The sequence below is a fragment of the Pseudorasbora parva genome, chromosome 6 (genome assembly GCF_024679245.1).
Source record: "Pseudorasbora parva isolate DD20220531a chromosome 6, ASM2467924v1, whole genome shotgun sequence".
NCBI classification, from domain to species: domain Eukaryota; kingdom Metazoa; phylum Chordata; class Actinopteri; order Cypriniformes; family Gobionidae; genus Pseudorasbora; species Pseudorasbora parva.
This window is the reverse complement of record NC_090177.1, coordinates 25,116,076-25,136,302: the sequence shown is the minus strand read 5'-3', so window position 1 is coordinate 25,136,302 and position 20,227 is coordinate 25,116,076. Positions and strand designations below refer to the sequence as shown.

The 20,227-nt window shown below is 38.0% G+C and overlaps 1 protein-coding gene across 7 annotated transcripts in view; it reads right to left on the bottom strand.

Annotated features, from left to right (window-relative positions):
• Positions 1–20,227, bottom strand: part of atp2b3b (ATPase plasma membrane Ca2+ transporting 3b) — a 73,229-nt gene that overhangs the window by 51,162 nt on the left and 1,840 nt on the right. For all 7 annotated transcript variants that reach the window (XM_067446425.1, XM_067446428.1, XM_067446426.1 and 4 more), the window contains exon 2: positions 11,316–11,970. In XM_067446425.1, coding sequence (XP_067302526.1) covers positions 11,316–11,544 — 229 coding nt within the window. In that variant the 5' untranslated portion in view covers positions 11,545–11,970. The remainder of the gene's footprint in view (positions 1–11,315; positions 11,971–20,227) is intronic.

Genomic DNA, 20,227 nt, shown 5'->3' with positions numbered 1-20,227 from the left:
CTCCCAGTTCCAGCCACTGAAAAACATCCCCACAGCATGATGCTGCCACCACCATGCTTGACACAGGGATTGTATTGCCCAGGCGATGAGCAGTGCCTGGTTTCCTCCAGACATGAAGCTTGCCATTCAGGCCAAAGATTTCAATCTTTGTTTCCTCAGACCAGAGAATTTTGGTCTCATGGTCTGAAAATTTTTTTTCAGGTGACTTTTGACAAACTCCATGCTGCCTTTTACTGAGGAGTGGCTTCCATCTGGCCACTCAATCATACAGGCCTGATTGATGGACTGCTGCAGAGATGGTTGTTCTTCTGGATGGTTCTCCTCTCTCCACAGAGAAACGCTGGAGCTCTGTCAGAGTGACCATCGGGTTCTTGGTCACCTCCCTGACTAAGGCCCTTCTCCTCTAATCGCTTTTGTGTATTGGACACGTGAAAGAGTTTAATACTCACATTAAATGTTAATAACTAATGGGACTGTCATATACATGACATTATAATGAGAAAACTATTGTAATAAAACGTGATTTCTCTGGGTTTGGTTTTGCTGTTGTTTCAGCGCACTGTTGTGTGAAGAATGCATCGGCTTTACATACAAATTCTGCACATTAACACATACCACAAGTTACGAGCGTTAGCCTAATTCTCTTCAGCACATGCAGCTCAAACAGCATGTTTAACCAGTAATATTAAAGATATTTACTATTACTGTAAAATGAACTATTTTTTAAAAACATTGATGCATTATTTTTAATAACTACATCGTTCTTTAAATACTTGTATCGTTCTCGGTTATTTTCATCAACAACATGGTTTGATTCAAATAATTTTTGTCTGTTTAGAGGCTATTTCATTTCATTTCATTCATGGCAGATTAATTTTGTTTCCTTACATGCAGCCTATGTAATGCAGTACCATGATACATTTGCATTTCGTTTTTAGTGTTGTTGTTTTTTTATGTTAGGAAATAGATTTTTTTGTAGCACTCTGTGTATGGATTATGTATAGCCACCTTATTCTCATTGGGTGCTACTGTAGAAATGTCCGGAAAAACAAGTTGGTGTTGCAGATTTTAAGGGACACAACATATTTGGATGTAATAAATTAGGATCAAACTAATAACAAAAGTTTTTTTTTTTTCAAATATCGATTCTTTTTTTCAAATCGTCTCAAAATGTGCTGTGTTCTCTGCCATGTCGAACACAAAAATGGCGGCGAGCATGGCGGAAGTGATGTCTTCAGTAACCCATGAATGGAGGCACAAGCTGTAAAGGCTCTGCCCTCTTCTGGAAAGCATAGTGTGAAGCAGCAGCTCATTTGCATTTAAAGACATGCATGAAAACAGCATGTTTTTCATTTCACTCAAAAATGGGCATTTACAACATGGTATAATAAATTATCTGTGATGTATATTGAGCTAAAACGTCACAGACATATTCGTGGGACACCTGAGACTTATATTACATCTTATAAAAAAGGGGCATAATAGGTCCCTTTCAGAAAATGAGAACTTATTGTGAGATTTCACCAAAAATAATTTACTCTCATGCCGTTTCCAAACCTGTATCACGTTATTTCTTCTGTGGAACACAAAAAAATATATATTTTGAAGTTTGAAGAGAAATGTAGAACTTTTCGTAACTCTTTTCCATTACAGTACAATGAATGAGAACTTTTCAAGCTTCAACAAGGACATAAAAGCACAATAAAAGTATCATAAATTGATCCATACAAATCGTGCTCTGCCTTCAAAGTCTTTTGAAGTCATATGATAGTATGGTGAGAGAAAAAGACATATTTCTGAAAGATTCAAAGTCATTATTCATTGAAAATCTTCCTAGTCTCATTGGCAAATTTAAAAAAGCAACTATGTCTGATCTGTGATGGAATCATTTGTTTAAAAATATTTTTTCTGTGATTTGAATTTGTAAATTAATTTGTTTATCTTATTCTCAAAATTGATTTAATTTGACTGATTTGTTCATGTATCAGACTAATCTAGTTTGCTCACTAACTGGTTGCAGCGGCAAAGAGCAGAGAGAAAGATTGTGAAATGTAAGTCACTATTTACCGCAAATTTCACCTAGCTATCCTTGACACATTTATGAGTTATGTCTAATTTGTGAAGGAATTATTTTCCTGAAACGGATATTTTCCGTCATGTGTCTGATTGGTTCACATATCTGATCAAAATGATTCAGACTGATCCAGCTTACAAAATCGAATGATTCATTATACCTCTATTCTCAGTAACTGCAGCTTGCTATTAATGAATACAATTGAAAAAATAAATCAAAATCAATACATTTTAGTCTGTTCCTTTACAAAGCTAGTGTATGACTTCATAACACATGGAATAGCAAATATCAAATATGCCACTCTTATGATCATTTTGTGACTATTTTGAAGCTCTAAATTTAGCATTAATTTTAACTGCATGGAAAAAAATGACCAGAACATCTTCAAAATGTATCCTTTTGTGTTTAACAGAAGAAAGAATGTCATACAGGTTTAGAACAACAGGAGGGTGAACAAATGAAGACAAGGATTTTCATTTCTTGATGAACTGTCCCTTTAAGAAAAACTGCTGAGTAGCCATGCCCGCATGCATTCGCTTTAAAGAATCCCTTCGCTTTTCAAACACCCCACCTCCTTCTCCCCCCACCCAACTCACTCACTCTCACTCACTCTCTCTCCATCTCCCCTTGGTGTGTCCTTGACAATGCGGCAAGCTGTACCAGAATTCCTTCTCTCTTCTTCCATTCCTTATAACCTCCCTCTCTCTCGCTTCTCTTGTTCATTCTCTTTCCACCCTCCACCCCCTCTGCTCTTGGATCTCCATGTCCTGCTGCGGCAGAACAGGTATCTGTGTACGTCCAGGCTGATAGATTGATACATCCAGGGCCTGCACTGAAAACAGTATTTACAGCAGGCTGAGATCCGTGACACTGCGGTCTGCACACTGAAGCTCAACTGAAACGCATTGCTGGAGAGGATGGAGAGACACTAATGGACTTCCATTTTCAGGGCCTCATCTTCACAGTGTCAGCCTTATTCAGCATCACTTCATCTCCACCCCCTCTTGGTTTCCTCTCTTCTCCTGTTGTCTCTGCTTTGTCATGGCCATGTGACGGGATTAGTTCTGCTTCTACTTGCACTTATAGGCAAACTCCACTTATTGTATGACTATTAGCATCAGAAGCATCAGGTTTTCTTATCACCTGTTAACAGAGCGGTTGATGACAGCTGTTAGCTATCTCCATACATATAGCTGGTCTGAAAGCTTTCATGTCTTCTCAACCATTACACAGGTGGAGGTTTCGTTTATTTTAGGTGTAACTCCTGAAAGAACTTTTACACAGCAGGGTAACATCTGATATTCTAACAACCACATTTCCACATTTTCCAACTGTCGCTATACAAAAAAATGTCATCATCTACTCCCTCTTGTGTTGTTCCAAACCTGTTTGACTTTCCGTAATCTTCAAAACCCAAATTAAAATATTTTTAATGAAACCTAAGAGACTTCTGTCCCTCAATTGAATGTCCATTGAACCAAAACTTTGACTGTTCAATAAATTCATAAAGAAATACAAATTAATCAAGAGGTTTAATAGAGATTTAATTTCGGCTTTTATTCACATATAAACATTAAAGGGGTACTTCAGCGCTGGAAAGATGAATCTGTATTTAAAGTGGGTCATTAATGTAGCAGAAATGTGGAATTATTTTTGAATTTGGTGCCATCTAGACTAAGATAAGACAGAAAATGTATTTTTGTCTCATGGGGATGAATGACTACAATTCCCAGAATGCTTCGCTGCCCTGTGAGGCCATTCCCAAAGCCACCGCTGCTGGATTACAGACACTACAATTAAATACTGAACGTGTCTGCTCAAATTCATGTCTGTCAATCGAGTTGCCGCGTGAGCCTCACAGCACTAAAGCCTAGTTCACACTGCCCGATTTTTGCCCCGATTTTGAGTCGCCGACAGGTTTTGTGAAATCGCCGACAAATGCCCGAGATCACAGGCAAATCGGTGCTCGTGCACGCGAGTGACAATCACGCAGTATGAATGATCAAAGACGCGATCAGAGAGAATCGCCGACGAGTCGCCGACGCCGGTGAGATATTTGGCATGCTAAATATCTGGACCTGTCGGCGATTCAAACTCCTGCTGTGTGAAGTGCGTTCTGACTGAAAATTACACCGACAGCCAATGAGAGAGGGAGATACAGGGCAGCAGGAGGTTCAGGGAGGAGTTATAAAGCAGAATTTCAGTATTTTAATAGATATATTTACAATTCTATCAAACAGAAACAAACGCCAAACATTTGCACATCCAGCCACAGCAGCAGCACATTAAATAATTATTTATTTACCTCAAACTGTCTTTGCAGAACAAAATCCTGGCTCCCTCTGTCTCTCCAACAATTTCTTCCGCCATTATCTTTTTTCTTTTTCTCCACAAATCAGCGCACATACAATTTGAAGCAAACTTTGTGCAGTTTATCATTTTTAATAACAATTCCAAGTCTCGCGCGAGAACTCCGGTCTGACGCACGTGTGATCTCGCGTTGTTTACTTGTCACATCGCACGTGTGTTTGGGAAACGTAGTTTGAGCACCGGAGAGAGAGAGAGTTGTCGGCGATTGTTCCTCTTGTTCAGTCATACAGTGTGAACTCCTCTGTCGTCAAACCATCGTGCAGTGTGAACACAGCAGTGACTGAATGATACCCCAGATAGTCATGCAGTGTGAATAGAGCAGTGACCCGACGAGTTTGAAAATCGTGCAGTCTGAACTAGGCTTAAGTCACATTAGGAGTCAGATTACCTGGACCCTCGTGATAAGAGCTGAGGTAATCGCAACCACACTCGCGGCATACATTCACAACGCGTGTTCAGTTTGGCGTGTTTTCAGTTCATGCCTTCGGAAGCTTAACTTTCATAGAAATTAATTTGAGAAGTTAAAACACTTACATTGCCTAGCATCCGTTTAAATTAATGCCTGCAGCTGAGCCGAGTGCTGTGAGTCTGATCTCCATCCCCCATGTGCGGGTTGAAAACATGTGGAAATAGCTCCCTCTGCTGGCTGGCCAAACATTCCAAAGATGACGCAAACGGGAGGAATTTTTCCAGAAATAAAATGCATAAATCTCTCATCTCAGGGGGATATGAGTGGGGGAAGCACAATCATTTGAATATACTCCAGGGTTTCTACTGATACAAAGCCATATGCTAATCGCTGAAGTAACCCTTTAATCAATGCACATACAAAGAGCTCATTAAATATGCTCAACAGATGCTCAAACATGCTTGCTTGACACAAAAACAAATCTCATTGGTTCTCTCGCGTCAAACAAGCAAGTTTGAGTGTCCATTTACCATATTTGATGAGCTCTATTTGTGTGTTGATCAATGTTTACACAGCATGTGAATAAAAGCTTAAAGATAAGGACAGGTTTGGCGAATTTCAACCAGCTTTTTTAGTGTCATGGTCATATGTAAATGACCAATGTGTACTCTTTCTCAATGTTACCTGCACCCAGATCTCTCGGTTTATTTATCATCTCAGGCTTTTAGTAAAGCTTCAAATCTTACTTCCATAATTTTGTATCCATGTCAGATTACCCTATATTTTTGACAAAAGAGAACCATACAGCACTTTTTTCTGCATAGACAGACACATTTTATGTTTAAAAATGTTTATCAACTTTTTGAACTGTCATTAAATGGCGGGACAGAAAACAAGTTTTTATAAAAAATATGTTAATTTCCGTTTCAAAGATGAGAAAAGGCTTATTGGTTTGAAACGACGTGAGGATGAGTAACTGATGATTTTAATTTACATTTTTGAGTGAACAATCCCTTTAAAATGTGAGAAAATTAAGCACAGATTTTAAATCATGAGGGATACTTTTATTTTAATGAAATCCCTTTTTTGAAGAACCAGGATTCTTATGGTCTATAGGGAAACCAGGATATATAAGGAAGACTCAAGTTTTTGGAAGTATAGATTTGGAAAAGTCACATAAATTAATAAAATCTTAAAACTCCATGGACATTTTCCAGTTATGTTAAATAGATAAAAGATAAATTAATAATAAAATATATTAGATAAATATTAGATGGAGAGGAAATCTTTTTATGGGGACTTTGATTATTGTTGATAAGACAGTGAGGGGCATGGAGTCAAAAGGGCTGAGAACCACTCCTATACTGAAAGCTTGGATAGATTTTAGCAGAAATATACAAGTTGGCATGCATGTTCATAATAACGCAACACAACTATGGATTGCATTCTCAGTGTGGCAACAACAGGCGCTCTAATGGGCATTGTGCTAAACTGTCTTCTATTGTCAGCCTTCTCTTTCAGGTGAAATTCTGTCATGGCAAAGAAAATTTAAGAGACTCTAAAAAAGCATAACCACATATGTCAACAAATATGCTTCTAGTTAGCTGAAACCGGAAAAAAAAAACATTTGGTTTAAAGGAACAAAAAAAAAAAAAAAAAAAAATAGGCTAATTTTCCAAGTCCCTTGGAGTTAAACAGCTGAGTTTCACCATTTTTTAATCCATTCAGCCAATCTCTGTATCTGGTGGTAGCACTTTTAACATAGCTTAGCATACATCATTGAATCATATTAGTCCATTAGCATCGCTCTCAAAAATGACCAAAGACTTAATTTTTTCAAAGATAATATTTTTCCTATTTAAAACTTGACTATTCTGTAGTTACATCGTAAACTAAGACCAACGGAAAATTAAAAGTTTTGATTTTTATACCGATATAGATAGGAACTATTGTGTGATTCCTGCGTAGTAATCATGGAACTTTGCGGTCGTACCATGGGTTCAGCGGCGCGATGATATTACGCAAAAAAAAACAGGGCTCAGTTTCACAAGGGACTGCCAGTGACTGAACATTGCACCCATAAAATGCAACCTTTTTATTCTGATAGTGATTTATATTAGCATTAGTTAAAGCATAGCACATGATCAATTTCAACTTTTAACATTACATTTAAAAAGTGTGATTGCCCTATGTAGGCTACAATTTCTATTTGTTTATTGTGAAATAACTAAAACTATTATGTTTTTCTGTCTTTTGATGAGCATTATTCTGGGCTGTGTGTTCATGGTTTCTTATGATAGTTTTTGGAAACTCAGTTCTGTTTGAATAGTGTCATCAGTGAACGAACGCTCTCTCTGTGATCGATTGGTACTGTCTTGTAGCGTCTGCATGCATTCAGATCATGGTTAAGATGAGCAGGAAAATAGTCCTATACTACACAATTAACATAGTTTATTTGTATTGTATGCATTAAATAATCTTTTTAAATAAACAAAATTACTTGTAAAAAAAAAAAAACACCTTAGAATCTATATTTTTATTTGAGTATCGATACTTTCGATGCTCACACCAGTATCGATATATCTATCCTTCATATCGATACGCCCATCCCAAGTTAAAAGTTACAAATAAATGCATACTCCGTGAGCTCTCCACAAGACATGTTTGATTACCATCTTGATGCTCAAAACTGATCGGGAGAATGCATGCTTATTATACACGTAAGTTAATCATCGCGCTTAACTGCGTGCTGCATATTGCAACACACACAGCCGATCACACATCACGCGAAGATCGCGCGCGCCTCACACAAAACCATTCAGTAGCGCAGAAATGTATTGTCAACACTGTTCTGTGATTTATCAAAAAAAAAAAAAATAGCTTATATTTCTTGATAACTAAAACTCACAGCTTTACTATTAGTATAGTAGAGAGACGCTGCAAATAAATGTAATTAACACAATCACTTACTAATGCATTCATATACATGTAATCTTTATTGTGCTACTTTATCTGTATCTTATTCAGAACGAACAGAAATCTGTGAGAAATATAACGACCATAAGGCAAAAGAACTGATACAAAAGCTGTCATGTAGGATCAATAACCTTATGGGCAGCGCTGTGTCATATGCCATATCAGCTGTGCACAGTGCCGCCACGCGCACCCAGCGCTGCGCGTAGGGCACCAAGTGCTGAGAGGGGCACCACGATAAATTTCTGTCAGCGCGCCCCCGCTCAAGACGGCCAGCGGCGGTACTGGCTGTGCACAAGTAGACCCGAGTTCGAATCTCAGCTCAAGGTTCAGGTTTATTTTATTTTTAATTAATGACGTCATCAGCAACTAGTCGATGTCGACTCAACTTTCATCACATAAATGTCGACTTTAAAAAAATGAAAGTCGTTCAACCCCTACCAGCATTGAAAATTATTTGGCGGCCGCCCAAAAAATGTTTGTCCCATCAAAGCCTTATTTGATCAGTTTTTTGTAATTTATGAGTTTTTGAGTTTATGAATTTATGAGTGATGTAGATGACAGGGTGCATGTTAACAGAATGACAGAGAGAAACAACAGAGTGCACTTCATAAGCAGCACTGTCTTAACATATTTTATTCATATATTACGTTAGTTAAAATCAAAAGGTTGGAAGACCGAATCCATGTCAGACCATATTTCCTTGAAATTTGACTCTTCTCTGACTCCAGTTTGTATCTGTTCTCCTCGTCCCTTCTGCCCCAGTCTGTTCAGCCACACTTTCATCTTCAGTGTAGCTGTTATTCCGGTTAAAATAGATACAGTTCAGGATCTGCACCAAAGTAAATATCTTCTAAACGTCTCTCAAGTCTCATCTACATGATTAAGGCACGCTCTCTGTGCAAGCAGATTGTCACGCTGGTTATGTTGCCGGAAGTTTGCCTATTTTCAGGCGCTGCGTAATATCATTGCGCCGCTGCACCCATGACGGACGCAAAGTTCCTACGCAGGAATGAGAATAGTTCCTACCTATAAACAGCCTAAAAAAATAACACATTTTAATTTTTCGTTGGTCTTAGTACATGATGTAACTATAGAAGAGTCAAGTTTTAAAAAGGAAAAATATTGAAAGTCTTTGGTAATTTTTTTGATGCTGATGGTATATGATTCAATTATGTATGCTAAGCTATGCTAAAAGTGCTACCGCCAGTACAGAGATCGGCTGAATGGATTAAAAAACGGTAAAACAAAACTGTTTAACTCTAAGGGACTTGGAAAATGAGCCTATTTTCAAAAAAAGTGGAGTGTTCCTTTAACGACACATATTTGTTATTCTTAGCGCTACAGTAATTTAAGAATTAAAGTGTGTACAACAAGTTTCAGTGCATTGGCTAAACATTTGGGTCTGTGTTTGCATACATTTGAAGAGTATGTTTATAGCCTTAAAGTGGGTGTAGGGGGTGAGATACTCTTTACACAAAAGCAGGATGCGGTATTAGAACCACTGAGCAAAAACTGCACAGTAGGCATTCAGCCCTCACTGACATCCTGCAGGGAAGAAAATCACACATGAAATCTCAGTAATATCTCAGATGTTTCGCCTAGTCACCAATGAGATGAAACAGAGAGCAACTTGAAACTTTTTCTTAGTAATCTCACATCTGTATCCTCAAGCAGTCATAATCTGTGTTCAAAAGTCACAACACAACCCATCTAAATAAAAAAACAACTTTAAATAATTTATACACGTTACACTTTATCGTAAAGTGTTCTTGTTACAGTACAGCTATACATTTAAGTACGGAGTAATGTTAGAGTTAGCTGCATGTAATTATGCATAATCTATAGTAATTATAGAAACTACATGTACCGTGTAACAAGGACTATCCACTTTATTTTAAGGTGACATTACTACATGTACTTACTATAGTTATAACAGTAAATGATGCATAATTCCAAGTAACTAACCCTAAACCAACTCCTAACCATAACTATAGTAAGTACATGTAATTAATTAATATTATTTAGTACTTATTTGTCTAAGTACAATGTAACTACATCACCTTAAAATAAAGTGTTACCAAAAAAAAAAAAATTCATACAAGTTGTCCTTATTTGAAGAAAACTAATAGGGATGAACAATGTCTATACTATATTGATTATCTGCTGATATCAGATTTATATTGATATTCATAGTAAATTATAATGTTGTGATGCCAAAATTTAGTTGTAAATTTTAACTTTTTATTTTTAATTTAGACAAAAAAGAATTTTAATATCGACCATAACATTAAAATAATTACGAGCTTAAAGAAACTATCAATAAACACCCACGCCCCACCACAAAAATCACACATTAAAGGACATCTAAAGGCACAAAAGAACTATAAGCAATAGCTTTATCATAAATCTATAAATATTCTCAATCAGTACAATTCAATTAGAGTTTTATGGAGTTTATCTGTTTCTCATGACTGAGCATTATCTCCTCTGCCATCTAAATTCTCATCTGCAGTCATCATAGCGTATAAAACATCACAGCAACACATTCAATTACGAGTCAGAAGAGGATGGATGGATATGCCAAGAATTGTGATCACTGCAGGGACCTTTCGAGTCACTGACTCTAGTGAGTTAGTCTCTCCAACTCTGTTTACCCAGTAACCCCTCTCTCTACACCCACCTCACCACCGACAGCGCCGTCGCCTAGCAACCCAATACGACGCGTGCACCCAGAGTGGGAAGTTGGCCGAGTGAGACAGAGAAAGAGGTGGCGGAGAAGTAGTGTGAAGAGGTGAGAGAGAAATAAAGAGAAAGGAGAAAAGAAAGAGAAATATTTGGGGTTTAAGGGGCGTCTTTGAAGGGGCAGCTTGAAGATAAATACGCTACATCTGAGGAGAAATAATAAGCTACACTCTTAAAAATAAAGATTCTTCACTGGCATGTATGGTTTCATGAGGAACCTTTAAAGTGTTAGTTCACCCAATAATGTAAATTCTATCATTAATTATTTGGATTCAATCTGTTCATCATCTAAAGTGACTGTGTCTCTTCAGAAATTCTGGACTAAACCACTCAATTCATATGGAATTAGTTTTACAATCTCTTTATGATTTCATGAAAAAATCTTCATGTGTGTTCTGAAGACGAACAAAAGTCTTAAGGGTTTGGAGCGACATGAGGGCGAGTAATTAATGACAGAATTTTTGGGAGAACTATCACTTTACCATCTATGGAACCATTCCATAAAATGTTCTTTATAGTGGGAAAAGGCTTTTTAGATTATTAAAATGTCATTCTAAGAATAATGGTTCTTTAAAGAACCTTTTACTGAAAGTTTCTTTGGGGGAACTCAAAATAGCTCTTCTATGATGTCGCTGTGAAAAACCCTTTTTGGAAGCTTTACTTTTAGTGTAGGGACAGGGGGATATTTAAACTGCCTGAGAGATCAAGAAAACAAGACATAAAATAAGTAAACATTTCTCTCACCATCACTGGTGGAAGACTTGAGTCTCTGGCATAGGCCTTCTACATCTCCAAAGCTCTCCTGAATTTTCTGCAAGGCCTCGGATCCTCTCAGCTCCATCAGAGCCCGGAGCTCGTCCAACGACACCCCAAAGTCACCAGCATGGTTGGATTCTGCACTACCTCCACTCCGCTTGGGGTAAAACTCGACCGCACTGTTGGCCATCTCACCCATGGTCGCTGTGGTGGACATCTTGAGTCTTAAGGTGTTTGGTCCACGATGTTTGATCTATATCAGACTTCTTCTCGTCCAGGAGGTTTCAGCAATGTGAGGTCAGTCTTAGTGACGATTTTGGCTTGAGATTTTTTGGGTTCGAATTTGCTCCACCACTCCTCTCCCTCCCCGGTAGTTCCTCCCGTTCTTCTAACTCTCCATCAGAGGAAGGAACAGGGACAACTGCAGCCAGACACCAGTGTATTTGGAGAAATCCTGTCCTCTCTACTCAACCCCCTCACCCCAAGGGTCAACAGAACGAGGGATCTGGCCGTTTCCAATCCATCAGGACACAGAGAATGAGAGCAAAGAGGGGGCGCAAAACCTAGCGGGATATTTTGTAGAACTGCAGTGCTGATGCGTTAGGATTCAAAGGGTGCGGGATGTTCGGATTGGCGAGGAAGCCTGCAGAGACATACAGACAGAATAACACATTACAGTCTTTAAAGTGCTCGTGTGGGCAGCAACTCAGAGTACAGTGGGCATTCCTTAAGAGACAGACTGAGCATACAGTCAGACGGCTCCGAGCTAATGCTTTCAAACATATCAGCACATTTTCACCTCTATTCAAAGGTCTTTTGTGTTTTAATTGAGTCACTCACTTCCCTTAATCTCATTAATAAGGTATTAGACAGGCCTTTGCAACATTAATTATGCTAAACGGACAGGTCAGTCCATTTCGCAACTAAAATCCCTGGACATACAGTGAGGTATACAGTATGAGGAATGTGTGCTCTCACAGATGGTGATGCATATAGCATATACAGTATCTCTAGCAATCCAGACCACTGCATTGGCCCATAGTTGCCATGGAAACCTACAGATGCATCTGACTCCCACAAAGATCCTTCGGCCTCACTAATATATACCCCGGCACACACACACACTTGTTTCTTATTCACATTCACTCACAAACACACTGACACTAGCACAAAGTTTTCTCTCTATCATTTTGCCCCAATACCATTTTCTGACTTCGTCTTTCTCTTTTTTTTTCTCCGTCTCCCAGCATGCCTCTGTTTCTGTCCCTATGTTATCTAAGATGACAGTCTCAGCCTCAGACGGCACGCCCACAGACCACCCACGGCCTGTTTGCCGAGCTTCTGAAGCACACTGCACACTAAACTGGAAAGAACTTTCCCAATCCGGAAAGGTCTAATTTGATTGGCTGACTCTATGCAACATCCGGAGTAAAGACACTCAGGGGTTTTCAGCAGTCCGTCTGGAAACAAAGTTGTGTTTAGGTATCGGGTTGATAACTTGATAATATTAAATATGGAACATTTTAAACAAATAAAAAATATATATGGAACATTTTAATAAAGTATTTAATGTAATTATTTAATTAAAAAATATGATTTATTTTTTATGCTCCTAATTATTGTGGTATAATCTATTTCAGATAAACCTGTTGAAATGACAAAAAAAAAAAAAAAGCAGTAAAAACAGAATTAACTGATTAATCAGTGACCTGTAAGTTTTTCATCAGTCTGTCTGGAAAAAAAGTTGCAATTAATAAAATAAAATGGATTGGTAATAAATATAATTATATATCATAAACATAAATAAATAGAAATAAAGTTTCAAAAGGTTCCAATGTGGTTCACAGTTCCAAAGTGGACCAGGCTGTATGCGGTTTAGTCAAGTTCTGGCTGCGCAGGACTGCTTATATGGTGATGAGTCTGGGGTATGCAGCGTGCTGTGTGAGTATGCGTGTAGGCAGACAGAGCCGGGAGTGACATAGAGGGTGTCATCATTCTCATGCTGACTCACTAACCCCAGCCTTCCTTTCCCCCTCCTTTCCCTCTTCTTCTCTGATGCACTGCATATATGCACAACAGGAAGGATCCGCACAGTAAACAGATAATCAGGGGTCATGTGTAGGCCCAGACACAATCTGTGTATGTTTTTCACCTTTTATACACTGATTTTGAGGGAAAATATGCAGTTAAACAATGTGTCAAACGGAGCTGAGAGTATTGTGCTCTCATATGTAGCTTAAAGCAAATTATCCAAGGTATATGATAAATGAACAGACAACGAGCTGAGTATGTGTTAGTCTAGTATACCCAAACAGGACTTTTTTGCAGCTTTTTCTGGCCAAGAACCACCTACTTAGATGGGAAAATAGTGCTGTGTAATGTGACCAACCACAGTTCATTTTTTTGATGTGTTATCTGAAAAAGATTATACCCTGCAAAAAAGATACTACCGTGGTGAAACAGTGGTACAGAAAACATTTATGTCCATCAAAAAATACTAATAACTGATTCATTCACAGAAATACAATCTTTGTGTAAAACAGTAAAGTTTGTGTTTTTTGGGAATTTATTTCATCAAAAATACAGTAAAAACAGTACGGTTGTGAAATATTTCTACAATTTAAAATAACTTATATTTTAATATATTTTTCAAAATTGATTTTATTTTTGTGATAGGAACGCTAGTGATTTTTACAATATCACATGATCCTATAAAAATCATTATAATATGCTGATTTTGCTCAATAAACATTTATTATTTATTATCAATGCTAGAAATAGTTGTGCTGTTTAATGTTTTTGTAGAAACAGTGCTAAAAAAATTTAAGGATTCTTCGATAAATAAAAATGTTCAAAAGAACATTTATTTGAAATAGAAATCTTTTGTAAATTTCTTTAGTCACTTTTGACCAATTGAATCTGAATCTGAATTGAATCTAACTGCATCAATCATAATCAACATAATGGCACTAACATTTACCCTTGAAAAGCACTCATTGCATCAACATGGTACCCTCTGAACATGAAAGTGAAAGCAGCCAATCAGATTCCAGCTTTTTCTTGGTAACATGTCAGACATGAAATCATACCTTCAATATATATATATATATATATATATATATATATATATATATATATATATATATATATATATATATATATATATATATACTTTTTTGGAAGATATGTCCTTGAGTACATTTGTGTCATTTGCGGCCTCTGGCATGAGACACGTTCACTTATGGGTCTATGCAGCTCCAGATTTCCTTCACCAAGAGACTGCTTAACTGTGCAGTTATGTTCAGTGTGCAGGAGGCAGATGGTCTGGAGATTATGCTGAATATTCATATCGATCCGTGTTTTCCCAAACCTTTCATCAAGTGTGCTCTAGTACCATTTGGTAAGACACTGTTGATACTCTACTGAGCATTCCCAGGTCTGCCTTGCTTAGACCAGCCCTGACTACCACGACCCAACCCAATCTGCTAAAGTTAAAAGGGAGAGACAGAGGGCCAGCATTACATAAATTGTTCAGCGCCTTATGTAATGTGTCTAAGTAACCAACAGAGAAGTACTCGCGCTCACACCCACTCATGGGCGCAGACACACACACACACACACAAACAAACACAAACCCCTAAAGAAGAAACTCTAACATATATCCAAAAATTAAATAAGGACCACACCAGTCTATCCACCATATTGACATCAGGAGGGAATGATCTGACACTGTCAAACATTGCAGGAGATTACTTTGTTGAATGGCAACATTTACAATCCAGAGTTCTGCAGCACAAAAAAGAAAAAAGCAAGCAAGGGTCTATGAGTCAGTGCGTTGCTCATTTCACTCTTCTTACACAGACAGACCACTGACAGAGTCCGAAACACCCACCCCAAGCGAAGTAGTTTAGCCGCATTTCCGCCACTCGCATCCAGATGTCAACTGAAAGGACTTGTTTAACAAGGCATGACAGTTTCTATGGGGGAAAAGGCATATATTCACTCATCACCTAACAAATGAAAACACATGAACACCAGTTGTATGAGACTATTGTGGCCGAGGCAGATTAAAATAGGCCTCAAAGAAAGAAGCTTTTAGAGCAAAAACAAACTGAGATGGCTTAAAGGGATAATTCACCCAAAAATGAAAATTCTGTCATCATTTACTCATGCTCCTGTTGTTTTAAACTCGTGACTCTGTTCTTGCACGCAACACCAAGGGAAATATTTAGCAGATTCTGCAAGCTGCTCTTTTCCATATGAAAGTGAATGCATGGGAATGGTTTTCCATTTTCATCATATGGAAAAGAACAACTTGAACAATATGCTAAATCTTTTTTTTTTTATGTGTATGTTTTTCACACAAGAAAGACAGCAACATGGATGGTGAGTAACTGATGTCAGAATTAGTATTTTTTGGTGTGCTGTGACTCTTTTTTTCTTGTGTGGAATTATTTAGCAGATTGTCCAAACGACAATGAATGTGAATGGGGGAAAAGACTCCCCTATCCAGTTCCAACTGGAAATGAGCCGCTTGGATAATCTGCTAAATATTGCTTTTTGTGATACACGACAAAGAAAACAGGTATGCTTTTTTTACTGGACTGTCCCTTTAACAAATTACAACTATGACACTAACTCACGGTCAGTGAGTTTCTTGTATCAGGAAAAAAAATGTCCTTCTGTTCGGTTTCTAAAAATGGAACAAAGAGAAATTATATAGAGAGAATAAAAAGGAAAGAAAAATCAGTCCAGCCCTATGCTGCTTTGATGTCAGTGGACAGATATCGCTTGAGTTATTTCTGCAGAATGACAAATTCAGATTCACTTTACAGGACTCATCTAATTGTCAACCGTTAGTTTTTTTTAATAGTTTTTTAAGAGCAGAAAATAAACTCTTCTTCCCATGAGCTCCGTTTATGCAGTGTCTTAGTGACAAGAGTAAATACAGCACAGAGGCCTGCAGGCCTGCTGCTGACAGGGCTTTACTAACAGGATCAAACACAGTGGTGGTAATGAAGGGGCTGTCATACTGAGGGAGAGAAAAAGGTGATTTTGCCAAATTGATGAAGTAGGACATAGCAGACACAGTCCCTCTGGAATATGCTATAAGCCAGGTAATAATTAAGAACAGGCAACAACTCACTGGGAGAAAAAGCCTTGGGTCAGAATGACTCTAAGTATTGCATAAGATACTTTTGTTTACAGCCATTCTTCCACATCCCCATTTGACATGACACTTATGGAGTATGAACACATTGCTGGGACATGAAATTAGCAACTCAGGCTCATTTGTGTTTTTTCCGAACTTTCTTATGCACATTCCCCAACAAATTAGCTCATTTAAGATCATGCCTCCCTTATCTTCTCATGTGGGCACAAAACCACTCAGCGCATGCTACTGTAAGTGAGCATTACCTCCTCTCTTTATAAGTTCATAGGATTCCACCCCCCTCCACACACACTCCATTATCCTCAATCTTATTCTCTGTCCATCTGTTCTTTGCGCTTCCATTTTTACCTCCTCCCATCCACCTTCACTGCAGTGGCCTGTATTTGTTGCACTGGTTTCAGGCTTTCAAAGTGAGACATGGACTGCATTGGCGTAAGAGCCAGTAGGGAGTAACATAAGCTGCCCGGCTTCGATTCTAAATACCTGCTTGTTGCCCAGACATTTATATGATGATGACCGAATGCACAGGGACGGCATGATTCTTGTTCTATTTATGCGTCGCAAACAGGCTGGAGTCATGTTTATGTCATGGAGATGAAATGTAACCATGAACAACCATCACATGGGTCATTTGTTTTCACCATGCCTGGGTCTATACCACATGTTATCTAACCCAGCATCAGCTCTGCCATTTACATGTAAGACGCATCCACAACGCTACACCCTCTACAGGAAGTATCACTGTCTTATACATGTTCATAGAGTGTATACATGTATATTGATATTCAGCCCTTGCGGGATGGCACAGTTGGTTTTCCATGGATTTTAGGTTTTAAAGACAAATTATGTCCTGTATTCTAAAACTATAAATTCTATATTCTGTAAAAACGGTAAATGTATGTATTTATGTATGAGTATAATAATAATTTTTTTAACATTTTTTAAATATTAGTATTTTTTTAACAATGTAACCTTTACCTGATTTTTGTATCCATAGAAGACAGCTCTAGTTTCGTCCAGACATCTTCTAGGTCAACTTCCCTTATTGCTGCAACAACTGCATTCCAACTGGTGCAACATGGACAGAGAACTGGAGCACCAATAACTCTTTTTTTACCTCTTAAGTTTACGAGCACTTTTTGTATAAGACTAATGTTACGCTTACAGATATAAAGTTACTTGCATTGGGGGGGGGGGGGGGTCTCAAGTCAGTCGAGCATCAACTTTAATGACACCAAACACCAAAACATTTTAATAATCAATGCACACAACTTAAAGCTGTAGCCTACATATCAGTGCCAATATATAAGATTAACATTGCAAATCAATTCGTTGAGACAAAGTAGTTCCCATAGTAAAACCATTAAAATAAAAATAGTAACCATTAAAGGGGGGGTGAAACACTCAGTTTCAGTCAATCTCATGTCAATCTTGAGTACCTATAGAGTAGTATTGCATCCTTCATATCTCCGAAAAGTCTTTAGTTTTATTATATTTATAAAAGAAATATAGACTCTACCGAGTCTTTCCGGAAAAAAAAATGAGCGCCTGGAGCGTATCGTGTGGGCGGAGCTAAAAAATGACTAGCGCACACAAAGCGGTGACGTCCTCAAGCGTGGAGAAGAAAACGCTACCCAGATTCAACTAATACAGATATGATCCAGAATCAGATCCGGAGGATGAAATAAATTGAACAGGGAAAGCAACAACAGCAGGACGTCCGTCTATGTGGTATGTACTGTATTTAGTGGCCTGTCAACATTTGTTTGTGTTTACTCGCAGTTTATGAGGACATGATTCGGTTTATGGACTATTGTATGCGACTAAACTTAACAGTAGCAAGCAAAACGGTTTTGCATGTCAGACTAGTGTAACGTTATACATAGAACAACAATGGAGTAACCGTTAGCGCATTTGAATGATGAAGCACGCTTTGTGAGAACGCTAGGTTTATGTTTGGGTGGTTTTACAATAAACAAACTGACACCTATATTGTTCAGCTAAACAAATGTATTTAAACACACACCATAGATCGCATGCTCCATCGATAAACTAACTAACGTTACACACGATCGTGTTGTTTACTGATGTTTACTTACGCGACGATAGCCAACAGAATAGACATTTGAAGCAGTTTTACTCACCGCCTGCTTCCAAAGCAGGACCGAACCTTTATCGTCACCGCTCCGTCAAAAACACACTTCTTTGGTAACTGTTGATTTCGTGAAGTCCTGTGACAGCAGTGACCGTGGAGATCCACTTTTGCGACGCGACTGAAGCGTGATGTTGTGAAGCTTCCCGTCATTTCTGCGTTCAAATCGGTTCAAATGCAGCGCTGCCTTCCTGGAATGCTGTGCTGAAGCGTTGAAGTCGCTCGACGTCAACCATAGAAATAAAGTGAAGCGCGACAGAAGTGTTGCACGGACGACTGGATCTGCACCTGAGAGCAGTGTTTAGGGGCGTGTATTAGCTCTTTCGTCTCAGTCACGCGCGCGCGCGCGCACCCTTCAGGGAGAAGAGCCCGAACGGCCCATACAAGGACCTTCTACTCTATCGACGTCAAGTGGACCCATACTCGAAAAAAACTCTCCGAAACTTGTGAGAAACCGGAAGGAGTATTTTTAACACAGAAATACTCCATCAAACGTCCAACTTAGTGTTTGAAACTTTGTCTATGTTTAGGATGGGAATCCAAGTCTTTCACAGTGTAAAAAGCTCAGTATGCATGAAACATTTCACCCCTTTAACCGTTAAAATAGTAGGCTAGCTAACCATTTTACTTAAATGGTTAGTTCACCCAAAAATGAAAATGATACTTTACTCACCTTCAAGCCATCCTAGATGCATATGACATTCTTCTTTCAGCCAAACACAATAAGAGTTAAAGTTATATTAAAAATATATCTTGGCCCTTCCAAGATCTATAATGAGGGTGAATGGTACTATAAATTTTGAAGCCCAAAAACGCATCCATTCATCATAAAAGTAATCCGCTTCAAGGGGGTTTGAGGTTCGACAGGGTTAATAAATTCTAAAGCGAAGCTTCTTGTAACGGCTTAATGCAAGCCTAGCGCTGATGGAAGTATGGCCTCTGACCCGACGCATGACATTGACGAACGCGAAGCAACAAGGGATAGAGCAAAACAAAACACTAGTCACGAATTAGAAGTCTAAAATTATATATTTTTAAAGATAAATGTCAGAGGACCTTGAGTTTGTTGCCCAGTCATATTTGATTGAAGACGTCTAAGCGTACACTACTCCAACATACGTCACTCTTCCGTTGGAATTCGACTTGTGTGTGCAGCGGACTTGTGTGTGCAGCCGTTACCGGAAGCCAGTGATTATAAAGTTATAGATATGGACATTTTTCTTACAAAAACGAATCACTGTGTTTTGTGTTAGGATGAAAGAAGAAAGTCAAATACACCTATGATGGCTTGAGGGATAATTTTAATTTTTGGGTAATTAATTTTTGATGTGTTTCAAACATTGATATTATATTCTTGAACATAAAGCAGCTTAGACTTTTAGTAATCACTATAACTGTAAATTAATGTATATTAATATATATATTGTTAATTATAATATTAAAAATATTATTATTCATATATCAATATAAATATATAGAAAATATACTAGGACTATATATATATATATATATATATATATATATATATATATATATATATATATATATATACAATTATACACAAATTATTTTTGC